We start from the raw sequence: 15,150 nt of genomic DNA on the forward strand, positions 1-15,150 counted from the left end.
ATCACTGTCTTCAGCGCAACAATATAAATTTAGCAGCTCTTAGCTATAAACTCTAAACTCTTTTCTGGTACAGAAGTACATATATATTGATCGTCTGCTAAAATAAATGAATGAACCTGAGGAATAAAAGACATTTATTGTGATTGCATTTGTTCTCTTTTCCTGTTTGAGCAGGACCCTCGTTTTTTAGGTGCTCTAGTTCTGTCACAATCAGATGTCGATTTTGTGAAAATCGGCACAACTGAGGCGAATACCTTGGGGTAAAAAACCCACAGAAATAAGGTCAATAGACAATTCCCTGTTAAACTTCACATTCTCACCAAAGCTCTGCAGATTTCATTCAAAATACTTTAATAGAAAGCAGCTCAAAAACACAAGAATAAGACTAGGGAGTGTGTGCACATTTAAAGATGGAAGTTGAAAATACAGAGGGTATTACTATGGCAAGAAGGAAAAACAGTCGATTCTTGATTACACAAGAAAAAAAACCGGTGCCGTCATCTTACTTTGCTCTGCAAAGTGAGCAGCTGATGTCCTCCATGCCCTGGGTGAGCAGCGGGCTGCACAGGCACCTAAGGAAGGAGAAGTTGCATGTCACTTACTGGTGTCCCGAGCAGCAACATCCTGCTATGAGCAACAGTTTATTTACTAAAAATATATGTTCTCTAGCTAGAAAAATACCTGTTTTCTTCTGTAAGCAATTCCATCACTGAAAGTGTTTAGAAGAAAACTGAAGTACTTTAAAATATTTTTGCCCAGTAAATCAGAAATGAGAGTGAGGCATAACTACGACACACCGACACAGCCAGGATTTTCTAGACATAACTTTTGCAACACAGCAAGAAGTATTTTTAAAAAATAGAGTGAAACACTCTATTTTCAACCCCCATCCTCAAATATGTGAAATAATTCAGGGTCCAACTCTTCCCTCAGAAGCAATGACCATGGCCTGTACAAGCCCATGTGAGGTGTTTTTTTTTTTTTTTTTTTTTTTTTTTTTTGCAAAACGCTTAAAACTCTACGAAGTAAAACAAGTGCTCACTGCAACCAAAAAACAATCCCATGCACAGTGCCAGCGTCCCTGACAGTTGTCCCATCAGCAGAACTCAGACAGAGGGCTCACCGAGGAGCCCGAGCTTCGTGCACCCCATACACGGGGTGTCACATCGTGCTCCGGGCACCTGCTCCGGCTCCTTGGCCAGGGGTCAGCCCTGGAGAGCAGATCCAAGTGCATTATGCCCACAGAAAAATGCAACTGCTCTCATAAATGCACAAAACATCCCACATCTCTCCAAGGGGCTTGTGGTAGTGCTTATATGCACGTTTCCCAGTCCTCTCCGTATTGCCTTACTGCTACAGTTAAAACATATATTTATATTTTTTCTTTTTAATCAGACTTGGTATTTTCAAACAAGGAGCTGCCAACGTGGAGCCTTCACTCCCTGGTAGCGCTTCCTGAAATCTGCACCAACAGATCCTATTGCAGGGCAGGGGACTCGTGGCTAATCTCCCTATATACTGTTCTCTTTCCGAGTGGCATGGTGAGAAAAATGTGAGAAAATATGTAATTCCAGAGTCCTGTGGCAGCCTTGAACCACAGCTTTGCCCCCCCCCATTTATTGCCTTTCTTTTCCATAATCATTGCAGATGGTATTAAGTTAAATGGTGAATGGTTTCATGGAAGTTTAATATTCTGCACATACACATAACAGACATTTTAGCTGCTTTTAATTGATGTAGCTGCTAGCTTTGTTAGGCTCTCCAGGAGAGTAGTTCTCACTGGGAACGAGCCTCCTAGAAAGTATCAGTTTGCAAAAACACAATAGTTTGAGCGATAATTGTGCAGAGACTTCTATATTTCTTTGCAGCTGAATGAGAGTGTTTTGTTTCACTTTTGTGTAACCCAGCATTGGGTGCCCAAATTATATTCAAACTTTCAAAACATCTAAATAGCCATTTTTAGGATAAAACATGGACTGGAAGATTTTAGCAAACAGCACATTTTTATAGATGTGAACACATTTAAAAATAAAAAATAAAAAAAAAAAAGAAAAAAAAAAAAAGAAGAGAAATAAATTAGTAGCAGAAGTCCTGGTATTACTTAAATGGTAGCTTTCATCACTCCTGAAAGATGTGGTATTAAATTATTTTCCACTTATAAATCAGCTGGCCCTGGTCCGTACATCAGCACAAGCCTTAGCTGGTGCCTGGTTTCATACAGGCCAGAGCGTTCCCTCTCCCAGCTCCTTCTGGTGCGTCAGGAAGCCCCATGGCAGGGCACAAACCACGGCCACCATAGCCAGAAACATCCCCAGGCCCAAGAAGAGGACCAGGAACACTATCTTAACCAGCAATGGAAATTCAAGGGCTCCAGGATTAAAACAAAGCTCAATAATTTCATCAGTCCCGCCGGCATCCGCACTTCCTGTCTGGGGGAAAAATAAAGGCAATGGCCTCGAAAATGAACTCCGAGATTTTTAAGCCTGTGAAAAAACAGCGGAGGATCTGAAGGTGTGTCTCAGCAGGTACTGCCTGCCTGTCTGGCACAGGGACTTTAGGAGTGATCAAAGAATACATGACAGAAAACGGATCCCTGCTTCTAAATATCAAACGATTTGGTCGTTCTAAAAGACTTTATTGAAGTTTGATGCTTTTTAATCAAACAAGAACCCACCTACAGTTGCCATAGGAAAAGGTGGAGGATGATATTAGAATAAAACAAGTGCTAAACATGACTTACGCAAAAGGCTTTTTCTTCATATATGGATACGACTTCCATTAATGTCAAGACTGAGAGGAAACTGCATTCCTCATTATTTTGCTATCGCACAGCATAAAAAGGACTTGATTACGACAATATTAATAAGTCTGCAGTGGGCCACAAGCAATATGCTGTGCTCACCTTTTAAAACAAATTAAAAGCATAATAATGAAATGAATACATCATTGACTTTTTTTTTCTTTCTTTTTCTTTTTTTTTTTTTTTTTTTTCCCTGCTTTATGGTGAAATCCACAGCATCAAAATCTGCAACTGGCCCGTGGAGAGGTTTTATACACTACTTCTATCGCTCAGTATGATAATTTGCCGAAAAAAAGTTTAAAATCGCATTCTGGCTGAGCACGCGGAGCTCCGAATAAAAAGAGCCAATAATTTACAGTAAGGCGATAAGAGCGCAATATTGCTTTAATATAAGGTATTAATGAAAATTGCCGTTGTAAGGCAGATAAGACTTAATAACACAACTCTCATTGTGCTCTGTGAGCTGGGTGCTTTTGTAAGTTAGCTGGAGCACTCCGCGGCTGGCGCGCAGCCTGACACAATTTTGAAGACCCGCGCTTTCCAATGCCACGGGAGCCTGAATCTGCTCTCCTGGAAAACCCCAAGCAGGCTTTGCTGCTCTGCCAGGTATCCCTGCACTGCCCTGCCAGCTCCCGAGCACCACAGCACGCGTGCGAACAGGCTTTCAGTATTTTTAATGCAATTTAATACTCCTATTTTCATCCACTGATAGCATTTAGCTTTAAAACAAAATGGCTCAGAGTTTTTTTAGTCTTCTGTTTATCCTTTAATACACTGATATTTTTTAAATGGGCAGTGGGATGATGCAAGGAAGGGCAGATTAATTTCTTGCCCTTGTTTGTGTGCCCGGGCAGCTCAGCGTTCCTCTGTGCTGCTGCTGCCCCTTCTGCAAGCATCTTGTGCCGGTGAGGGCTTGCACTTCTGCTTATTAAATGGCAGCTTGTTTATTTGTGTTAATTGCCAGGGAGAAGGAGGGAAACTGCACTTCTTTCCCCTCTGCAGAGCACTATTTGTATTTCCTGCAAAAGGAAGGGCTACCCCACGTATTGGCCGTGGGAGCATTTGTGGGAATGGGACCAACGTGCAGGCACAGCCGGCTCCTCTGCTGCAAGGGGGAAATCGTCCTGCTGATGGGGCAGGGCTGAAGGGGTGCACAGCACAGGTTTTAAAACCAAAATGTGACTTCAAAGGGGGAAAAAAAGCTTTTGTTTAGAAGCAGGTACATGAAAAGAAAAAAAAATTAAAAAGGAGAGATTTTAACAATATGGGCTTTGATATCAGTATTTTGTGCTCATCTTTGGAAAACATTTTTGTAGCATTACCAAAGATCCACAAAACTGTAAATTCTTCTCCAAAACGGTAACCATGCGGCCAAGGAGGAGAGGGAGTTTGCCTCACTCTTCAGTGCTCTCAGAAAATACACGCGGATGGTGATAATTTTCCTGCATGATCCCACAGACACATCTGCGCTTTGTATCTGAATTGCCTACAAAGTTTTTCTGTTCGAGTCCGACTATCAGAAACCGTGCCGTCCATTTTGGACCAAGTGTGGTGTTTTTGATGTAACTATCGTGTTACTCTCTGTCGGTGCTGTTTTGGCAGGTCAGGAAGTTGCTCCATAACAACACATATGACAAATGTAAAATATTTCTTAAAAAATCAAAAACTGTTCTGCAAAGTTTATTTTCTACAAATCATTTGTCTGCACAGATTCTAAAGATAACTGTGTCATTGCAGATTTCCCCAGTGCTCAAGGCTGTGCTTTTTCAATACGTATTAAAAATGCCCCAATGCTTAAAAGTACTCTAACTTATTTCTATGAACTTCTGGTGAGTCAGCTTTCACCAACTTCGAGCACTTTTGTGGGCTACGTTTATCATATCACAAACAATTATTGCAGACTTTAAATCTCAGAAAACACACACTAATATTTACAAGCATTGATTCTGGGATCGATATTTCCATGCATATTCTATCGCTAAAGGCAGCACGTTGAGAAAGGATAATGCAACTTCATTTATAATCTTGTAGCACTTAGTAACTTAAGTGATGTGCTTTCAGATTCAGAACTGAATATAAAAGTTAAAAAACAAAACCAAAAGCATTAAAAACAAGGGCAACAAGCAGTGGAGTGGGGGAAGATTTTTAAGAAGCTGAAATGAATTTCTGACAGCATTTTCCCAGTTTGCTGGGATTTAAAAGAGTCCTTGCTTATTTGAAAGGGTGCGTTTTACAGACATTTTAAAATCCGTTCTTCCTAGCAGCTGATGGCGGTGGGCGGCCAGCCCCTCCGAGGACAGCTTTGCTCTCATGCCAAGGAAGAGTTTTCCTAAAAATGAACTGCACGTTCGTAAGCCCATGCTCTCCCTGCTCATAGCTCAGCAATTAAATGGGAGAAGCAAATCCCTGCGTTTTGCTGCAAGGGGGTTATTTTCATTCCTGGCTTTGAAATGACAGCACAGACACACAAGGAGCAAAAATCACGTAGCACCAGGAGGAAAACACGCCGCGTTAGGTGGAATGCTAAAATTATGCTGCATTAATATGCACGAAAGAATTTAAAACAGCAACTAAAACCTTTAAAAAGGGCTGTTTCTTAAAAGTCATGTAGTGTCATTGCTTATTCAACAACAGAACCCGTCTCCTCCAGAGTGGTTTGCTGCACCAAAGCAGTACACTGGGTTTGAAAAAAAAAAAACACCACGCTGTAGAGAGAGCACATGTTACATCAGACACAGTACCTGATTTTTCACTGCACAGCTTGTCAGCTAGATAGTCTGCCTCTTGGGCGATAAGTGAGAATATTTCATCTTCAGGCTCCTCTACGAGACTTTCACCCTGCAAGAAGGAGAAAAGGAGGATGCTCACACCGGGCTTTTTTTTTTTTCCTTTTTTTTTTTTTTTTTTTCTTGGGAGAAAGGAGCCTGCCGGCGGCTCAGCGCGGGGCTGGGGGCTGCTGGCAGTGAGCATTGCCCAGCATCACTTATATTGAACTTTATGGCCAGCCACGTCGGTGTCTCACAAACATGGGGGGGAATCCTTCCACCTGGCTGGGCACCCCCCCATTCCACATCAACCAGGGAGGAGGCAGACAAAATTTAAATGAAATCAGCCCGTTCTGTGAGCTGCTATCAGCGCCAGCGATGTGTCTGCTGGTGCTTGCATCCAACAGTATGCCACGCCGGGGCTATGGGGAGCTCAGCGAAGCGCTCAGTGCAGCACTGCCGAGGGGATTTAAGCTCATTTTGGGGCACCTCTGAGGAAGCCTGGGTGTGCGTTAAGAGGGAATTGCTGCCCCAGAAATCCAGTCCACCCTGCAAGCCACGGGAAGAGGAAGTCCGTGGGAAAAAACAAAAACAAAAACAAAAAACAACACAAACAAAAAGCAAAAAAACAACAGGCTAAAATAAGATGTGCCTTACAGAAGTCATGCCCAGCAAAAACGTAAGGCCCTGTGCCGAGCCTCTCTGGAAAACCAACCCGTATTTGCCAGGACAAACAATAAAAGCGAGCTGCCACGGTGCTCGGGGCCAAAGGGAGCCGGGGGGCTCACAGCCCCCCAGCACTGCTGCTGCAGCCCCACACCAGCCGTGCTTCTGTGGCCAAGAGAGACCCGAGCTGACCGAGGGGCCGTATCCAGTGCAGCCTCCCTTGCTGTGCTACTCTCCCAATCCCGCAGCTAAAAAGACGCCAAACGCCTTAAAAAATCCGCCTGCATTCGGAGGGGCTGGCCCTCCACCAGGCAGAGCGCCCTGGCTCCGGCTCCTCCGGCCTCATCGCAGAAGTGGCTGAGAGAAATTTGTCTACACAGCGAGGCCTAGGGAAAAAAGGATGACATTCCTCCCTCCTCTCCTAACTCATCCATAAATATTTGAAACTCCTTTAGCAGTAATTTGGGGTTTTGGCCAATGCTCCAATTCCCTTATTTCCTACACATAAATCAACAGAGATATTTGCTGGGCAACAGTGATTTATATTTAATCACTGATAAAAATGCCCCGAGTAAAATGTAGTTTTGAACAGTTTAGGAAATTTGTAACATGTAAACTGAGAGCAGCTGGTATAATCCGTGGGTTACTTCTGCAAGTGACGTGCCTTTTGTAAACGGTTTATTCATATTTATGAAGCACTAAATAGATCCGAATACGTTTCTAAATAACATTATAAAGCATCTGACAAAACGCAGTGTTATCTCAAAATACTCAGCTTGTTCCTGCGAGGAGCCAGCATGGAGCATGTTAAAATATGGCAAGAATTTCAAACAATGCACGAGCTGCATGGGCTTCGTAAGGATGGTACTTCTCATACGATAAAGCCTGGGTCTGCTAACACAGTTTTCACTTTAAAAGAAAAGGTTACTAATTTGTTACGTTGGCTTACCGCAGATTTCAAAGGTTTGTAAGCACCAGCTTAAACCCAGAATTTTTTAGTCTGCCCAGATTTTCTCTTCTTGCCTAGCAGCAAATCTCTCGACTCTCCTTGTCTGGGTGGGAGGCTCCGCTCGCAGCTGGCCATCCTCCGGTCCAGCACAGGGATTTTCCAACAATTCCGCTAAGTCGCCCTCTGACTTTGCAAGAGGAACCTATCGGAGGCAAAAATTGATTTCCCCCCCATACACCCCACCCCACCTCCCCTCATTATACTGCCAAAACCGCTTCCTACAGATAATATCTAGTTAGACAGACGTCACAGAAGGAGAGAAGGAGCAACCGCACCTCTCCCGGCATGTACGGCTGTTGACACGTTACATGACACACGTAATTAAAAATGTCAGCCGGAGCGGCGGGGGCGGCCGGGGCCCTGCAGCCTGCGCGAAGCCTCCTCCACCTGCGGCCTCCCGCCTCGCCACGCGCCCCAGCCTCTTGCTCGCCGGGTCGACGGCGACGCGGCGACGTCCCGTGCCTTCGCTCGCTCGGCCCGTTGGCTGCCGCCGGCCCGCCCAGCTCCGATGCAGCTGTTTTAATACCTCCCAAGGGTTTTGCGCCGAAAATAATAGCTCCCACAACCTCGCTTCTCCCAGGTTCTACTATTTCAGCTTTATGCCCCCGACAGCTGCTCCGCGTCTTTGTCCACAGTGCGGCGGCGGCGAGGGGTCCGGCCTCTACCTACGGACCCAAGGAGGTGGTGGTGGTGGTGGTGGTGGTGATGGTGGGGGGTCAAGGAGCAGCCCCCGCCCTCGGTACCGGGGCCGGACCCCGTCCCGCCGGGTCAAGGCGCCCACCGGGGGGGCGGCAGCGGCAGCCAAGTGCACGGCCCCGCCACCCTCTGCTGATCAAAGTAGGAAGTTTTCATGACAACCGGAGTCAAAGGGCCTGCATCGCAAATGAACTCGATTTCTGCGATGTTGATATATCCCGGCTCTATTGTCTCTTTTCAGACACAGTATGAACCCTTCCGGTCTCAATGATTACATTACAGAAGCACTTTCACATGTGTGCTTCGTTTGCACAAAGGGTTTCCTTGCTCCACCACCATCTGGCCACAAATCAGATAAATAAAGGCAGGAGAATTAAAATTAAAGCTTAGAGGTTTTTTTTTTTTTTTTTTTTCCCTCCGTCGTCTTCTTCAACCATTATGAAACCCCTCCCTCCCCCCGTCCCATTCTGGATGTGGAAGCTACTTTTTTATGAAACCTGGGAAAAGCCCCCCCACCCCCTCCAAAATGCTGTGAAGAAAAGTGCCTAAAGAAAAGGAAAGAAAGAAAAGAAATAAGTAAATAAGAAAAATAATATAAAAAGGTAAGAAAAAATAAGAAAAAGATAAGAGAAAAAATAAGAAAGACAAATAATAAATAAAGAAGATGAAATAGGAAGAAAAAGAAAGGAGAGAGAGGAAGAACAAGAGAACGAGAGAATGAAGAGAAATAAATAAAGAATGAAAGAAAAAGAGAGAGAGAAAGAGAGAAAGAGAAAGAGAAAGAGAAAGAGAAAGAAAGAGAAAGAGAAAGAGAAAGAGAAGGAAAGAAAGAAAGAAAGAAAGAAAGAAAGAAAGAAAGAAAGAAAGAAAGTGCAGTCTTTCACTCTCAAACCCATTTGTAGGGCAGTGTAACCTATTTTACAGTAAAGATAGTCTCACAAAAACCGCTTTTTGCTATTAAAAGTCTGTTTCATCCACTGGGATGCAAATATTTTTTGCAGGAAAACACAACTTCCCCCAAGCCAAAGACAGCTCCACGCAGCGGAAGGCAGCGGCAGAAGTTGCATTGGCAACTTGTGCTGCAAACTGCACTGTGCCTTCCTCCCCCTGGGGTGGGGAGTGGAAGGAGAAGGCAATGCTCGGGGCAAGCACTTTCCACCCCAAAGAAATAAGCTTCTGAACTTTCAAAACCAGATACCCAGCAAACACGGAATGAAGGTTTTGCAGCCCTTACGACAGAAGGTGAGACTCAACCTCACAATCTAATTTCAGCCCTGGCATCACTTCTATTGAGGTCAGTGTTGCTCCGGGAGGGATTTTTTTTTTTAATCTGATTGCTATAGCAATAAATTACACTAAATTTCATCCCTCCTCTAAGCTACTTCTATGACAGTAACTTAAGTCAGCTGAGGGGGAAAGCTACTTTTAGTGCCTGTATTTCTTTACACATAGAGATAGCCTGTATCATATGAAGAAGGGCTTTACCCTTTAACTCCTGGAAGAAAAAAAAAAAAAATATGTTGATATTCCAAGTGATATTCAGGTATGCCTTACCTCCCCAGCCCTTCCCTTCTGCTCTGAGCATAGCTTAGCCAAGACACACACATGCCCAAGCACAGGGCACTCACAAACCCTTGCCATGTGCAGCCAAGCCAAGCACTAAGCCCTGAGAAAATGCTTCACACATCAAAAAACAAACAACAACAACAACAAAAAACCCACAAAACCAAAAATCAATGGACCCTCACAATGCAAAATCTGCAGACTTACAGAAAGGATGCTGCTGCTTATGTTTTCTTTCAGATAGATACACAAGAAAGTTTTTGTGCACAGTGGCACCTATTTCTATGTGATATTGCTTGAGGGAATTGTGTTGCATTTACCCTCGGATATAGTTTGGGGATGTTTTCCCTTACTGTAGTAGTGGAAAGTATTCTAGAGATACCATATGCATGAAGATTAATAAAAACTGAAGACCATAACTTGCCAGCAGTTGCATTTACTCATTTTTCATGTCTGTTTGATGAAGTATATGTTGGCTGTGTGATCTCTGAATAACTTTGTTTTTCCTTATTTGTTTGGAGTCAGACTAACACTTTTGGTAGCAACTATTTTTATATTAGCATGCTTCTTGTAAACCTGCTCACACAGAAGCTGCCAATACAATCTATTAACTTCTGCCATCTATTTGTTGGGCTTTGCCTAGTGAGTTTTCTGCAGAAATAAATGCAACTTGAATTTAAAGGAAACATTTCGGCTGAGCTGTGCTCTGCCTGGTCGTACAGGGCTCTACACAGTTGAGAGTGCTCTTTCTGAAAGTGTTTTAATAGTAAGAGAGGAATAAGTATTTGGACAAGTGGTGGAAAACTAAAGCCTTTCTTTCTATACTGTGAAGATTTTGAATAGTACTTGTCAATAAAGCAACTCCTATTGTAATTGTACCGGAGACATGGGCCTCCACCCCGAAAAAGCTGTCTCAGAGATACTAACCTCATTAAAATATGAATGAAAAGGCAGCCATCATTGTAATGGGAGAAAACCATTTACTCTGCAACAAACTTTATCCGGTATCTTTTGTAAAAATATAAATATGATATCCAGGAGAATTTTCATTACTTTTGATGTGGAGGCTGATGGATGCATGATTTTTTTGTTGTTGTTTTCCACTAAATCACAAAACCTGATGCTGCTTTTTCAACTGGGCATTTCAAAATTGGAAGAACCTTCAGAGCATCTGAAATCTTTAAAGAGAGAAAAAAAAAAAAAAAAAAAAAAGGAAAAAGAAAAAAAAAGAGGGCTTTGTTTCTTAGGGGATTTTTTTAAGGTTCAAGGAAACTTTATCATTATTTTTGTTTTCCTAGAACATCTCATCCAATTTCAAAACAAAACAAGAGAATTCATTACAGACTACTGTGACGACACCTTAATAAGAGTCAATTATAGGGTGCTCAAATGCCTGCTCATTACTATGTCTCTGTTAATCTAGTCCTAAATTTCTTGTTTGATAGATACCACAACCAGCCAAGAATACAATTGCATTACAAAGTGCAATGAAAAATATACAAAATGTAACTGCAGGAAGTAGGCAGTTTCAAAATAACCAAGCTGTCAATCAACCATTTGTCAAAATAATTAGACATATCTGGTCATTTAAAAAAATATAGGCAGACTCAGAGTGTATAATATGTAAAGCTTTATGTTTAAATAGAAATTGTTTCAAAGACTTTTAAATAAATCTTTTAAAATGTTTCATGTAGTTTAATCATTATCTTTTCATCCACAAAAGTGTTCAAATCATTTTTGATATTAGTTAAAAGTCAATATTTAGAAGTGAAAATTCAAACCTCCTTTGCTCTAGGCTAAAACAGAAGCAACATGAATGCTGAGCTACTCTAAAGGCTGATGGGATATATAATTAGCTATTATGTTAATTGAATCCACTGTGAGTTTGTTGTATGAGATTTCTTCATATAATATGCAAATAGCTTCGAAGGTTTAGTTTTATTAGACAATATAATTAGAAATCTTCTAAAGGAGTGAATTCTAATGAGGCATAATAAAGCTTTGTAAAATATCTGTTTGCCGTGTGAGCAGACCACCTGGGCTTAATCAATAACGGAAACTTTATTGTGTTACAGCATGTTTTAAAGAAAGTTTGAGAATTTACCTTTTGGCTCCATTCATAAATATTTTTATTTGGGGGGAATGAGAGTTCATTTTAGTGAGGAAGGAGGTGAAATTCTTGTAATCTGAGGGGAGGAAATAACTTCAAAAATAAACCATTTGAATTCTGTTTATTTAAAACAAAACAGAAATAAATAAAAAACCTTCCCAGCTGTAGTGTCAGTTATGTGCATGTAGAGACACTTGAAATGTTACACGAGCAACGTTAGCCATTATTCCTGCTATTAAATGCCCGATTCAAGCAGATGTACATACTTTAGCTTCTGCAGTGTAACTAATCAGCGTAACTTCACTTTTAGCAAGATAGCCCAACATGTTAATATGTGGAATTAAGCACTCTCTTATAAAGGAAGAAATTCACACCAGGGTATTCCGGAGCCGGTCCCAAATTCCACACTCACATTCCTCTTGCTTTAAGACCACCACCAAAGACAAAACTGAAACTATTTCAGCTAATGCCAGAATGCCAAAAATGTGTAATCTCTTGCCTAATTCAGCTTGTTCACACTTTAGGCTGTGCCAAAACTCTACTAGGCAACTCTTAATACTAATTGAAAATAATAAGGATGGTGTACTTTGTGCTAGTGTGGCAAAGCAGCGCATGCTTTTCCCTCCATCAACAATGATCGGTAGCAACATATTAATAAATAAATATATATATACATATAATAAACACGAGAAGAGGGAAGCAAGAATTTAAGCCATCAATAAGCACCACCAGCCCAACCACAGCAGAGGCAGGAGAAGACCCATCCACCACTCGGGCTGCTGCCACCCCAACCACAGATCCCTCCTTTGTTTTGTGCCTGCAGGAAAGCTGCTCACAGAACCAAAAATCCTGTCTTGGCAAACCCAAGAGTAAAAAAGGCAACGCTGCAAACTTAAAGCAAACACACTGAGCACAATGTGGTTTAGTACACAAGTAACATGCCTAGGTCTCAGCGGAGACCTCGCTGATAAAGTGCAGGGCTACAGTTCATTAACACGTCTCTGATCCATTTGCTTAATGTCTGCAGCCACAAGTGCTTATTCCTCTGAATAATATGAGTCTCATCACTGCAGAAAAGGATGACATGGTACACATCGGTCTTCACCTGAAAAATCACTTGGCTTATTTCCCCAAATTCTTCTCTCAATAACAGACGTTGTTTGTAACCTCTCAAAAACTATCCTGCAACTTGGAGAAACAACAAGGCAGTCAAAGCTGATCATCCCCCCAAAATATGGACTTCCTTCACACCCCAGTTTTCATTTCTTCCTTAGGTTCAAAGTGTCTCAAGAAGATAGCCCAGAGCAGCCTTTGGAAACTGGGACCATGCTCTGGAGAATTCATGTCAGAAGAGGATGTTACCTGCCTGCTTTTCCTGTTACTCTCCACTTATCCCTGAAGGAAACAAAACTGTATGGATTCTGTTTAATGTTAATTAATTCACTCTGTTATTTAGAAGTAAGGTGCTTTAGCAACAAGCAAACAAAGGGCCATATTCAGACCCTGGACTCAAATCCTGACCACATAAACTCCAGATACAAAAGAGGATGAGGAGAAACCCATGTGCCTTGATCAACCTTTCTCACCTCTTCCTGAGGCCAAATGAGCCCTCCTAATGAAGGAGGTGGACAGTGCTGGGAGAAGCTGACAAGACAGAGAAATTGGGAACAGCTCATTTACATCACTAAGTCTCAAAAAAATGAGAGAAAATAGGAAAAACAAACAAACAAACAAAAACTAACTTTGTCTGCTAGGCTGGAGAAAGCTTAATCATGGGTCCCGATGGCCACATCTGGACTAGCAGATTGAACCGGCTGCCCACACAGTTAATTTTTTGGCATGGCCTGGGCTTGGGCCAACTATTTGCTGGGGACAGCTGGGAAGATCTGTGGGGCGAAGGGCTGAAAAGTCAAACTGGGGGTGAGCAAACACCCCGTTTTGGGGTGGTGGATGGACGTCATTCCTCGCCGGGAGGTCTCGGTGCAGGAGGGAGGTGCAGGGTGTTTCATTTACTGGCTCCATGGGAGGGAAAGCAAGCTAAGGTAAGAGCCACAGGCTGTGGAAGTCTGTGTTCGCAAAGGATACAGATTTGGGCTGAATTTGGTGCTTCCCAGGGCTGGAGGTGAATCTTGCCAAGCAGGGAGGCACCACCAGCCCCACTGCCATGTCCCTGGGGGGACGTCCGCACCTCTGTGACAGCACTCCCAGATCTCCATCCCAACCACAGGAGCAGGTGAGTGGAAATGGTTGTTATTTCCCTGTGTTCAGAATGAAACAGCAAGTTCTCCTAATTTCTCTAGGAAAGTCATAATTTTAAAGCAGCAACACGTCTGTCAGGGGACAGGCTGGGACTACAGCCCAGGAAATAACACTGGTGAAAGGAAACCCCATTGGAAAATTTTAACTAGTCTTACACATGGCAGTAAATAAAGTTTTCTAATCCATTGAAATGTCTGTGCTTCGAAGGTTTCCTTCCAAAAAGCACAGAAGTCCTCTGCCCTCCTCCCCCCGCAGCCTCCCCTCAGAAGCAGAGGCCTGCAGCCTCCTCGCACGTCCCTGGACAGACCTGGAGTAGCTCTGTCAAAGCTGAGACTTGCTCAGGTTTAGTTGTAGGTTTGGGGTTTTTAATTACCAGAGGGCTCTGAAGCTGAGCTCCGTGCCTTGGGGCTGGGAGCAGAGGACACCTCTGATCCCAAGAGTCCCCTCACATCTCCAGGGGACATTGCTGGTGTCCAAAGCTGTAGAAAGGACTGGGAGACCGCACCTCAGCTCCTCCAGTCTGGAAAAGCAGCATACATCCCATTGTCCTGGGATGCTGGGCAGTGATGGGCACGTGAAATACAAGGTACGTGATGATTATTTCCACATCCACAGAAAACAAAACACAACAAACAAACAAGCAAGACAACAACAACAACAAAACCCAGCACCTGATCCCACTAAGACACTGCCTCGGCTCCTGGTGAGGCCAGGCCATGCATCACATCACTCCATTTCTTGCTACTGAGTGCCCTTGCACTGGCTGAAAACTTCAAACCACGGCTGCTGCTTGCACGCTCCCAGGGCAAATCAAGGGTGGAGATTTCAGCTACTTGACTGCAGCCTTCTGAGACCACCTATGGACTTAAGCCTGTTAAATTAACGTTAATACCACCATTATACCTCCGCTGGATGGTAACCATCTGGCCACGACTGTGTTGCAGTTAACCTAGGCTCCTGGCTAAGTTTTAGCTGAAATCCAGCCCCCTCTTTTTTTTTTTTTTTTTTTTTTTATTTTTTTTTTTTTTTTCTGCATGCTGTAACAGCAGTGTTGAGGCTGGGGCAGGCTGTAAGCTGGGGGTATGTCCCCCAGCACAAGGAGGGATGGGGATCAGCATGTCCCGTCCCAGCCTGCTCCAGCTGAAGCCACCAACCTTGCCACATTTATGCTGAGGGTACTACACACTGCTTAGCTCCTGCCTCCAAAAATACAACAGGTTGGAGAAGCAGATATGCACATAGATTGCGGTTCCTGTATACTTCTTTTCATTGCTTAGAGAAA

General features: G+C 43.2%; 1 protein-coding gene across 1 annotated transcript in view; it reads right to left on the reverse strand.

Moving 5' to 3' along the window:
* Positions 1–210: 210 nt before the first annotated feature.
* CNPY1 (canopy FGF signaling regulator 1) overlaps positions 211–15,150 on the reverse strand; it is a 34,308-nt gene continuing 19,368 nt past the window's right edge. Inside the window, 5 exon segments of the mRNA XM_035319686.1 lie at positions 211–254; positions 507–572; positions 5,542–5,638; positions 7,181–7,229; positions 7,231–7,382. Coding sequence (XP_035175577.1) covers positions 211–254; positions 507–572; positions 5,542–5,638; positions 7,181–7,229; positions 7,231–7,382 — 408 coding nt within the window.

The sequence above is a fragment of the Oxyura jamaicensis genome, chromosome 2, assembly GCF_011077185.1.
Source record: "Oxyura jamaicensis isolate SHBP4307 breed ruddy duck chromosome 2, BPBGC_Ojam_1.0, whole genome shotgun sequence".
NCBI classification, from domain to species: domain Eukaryota; kingdom Metazoa; phylum Chordata; class Aves; order Anseriformes; family Anatidae; genus Oxyura; species Oxyura jamaicensis.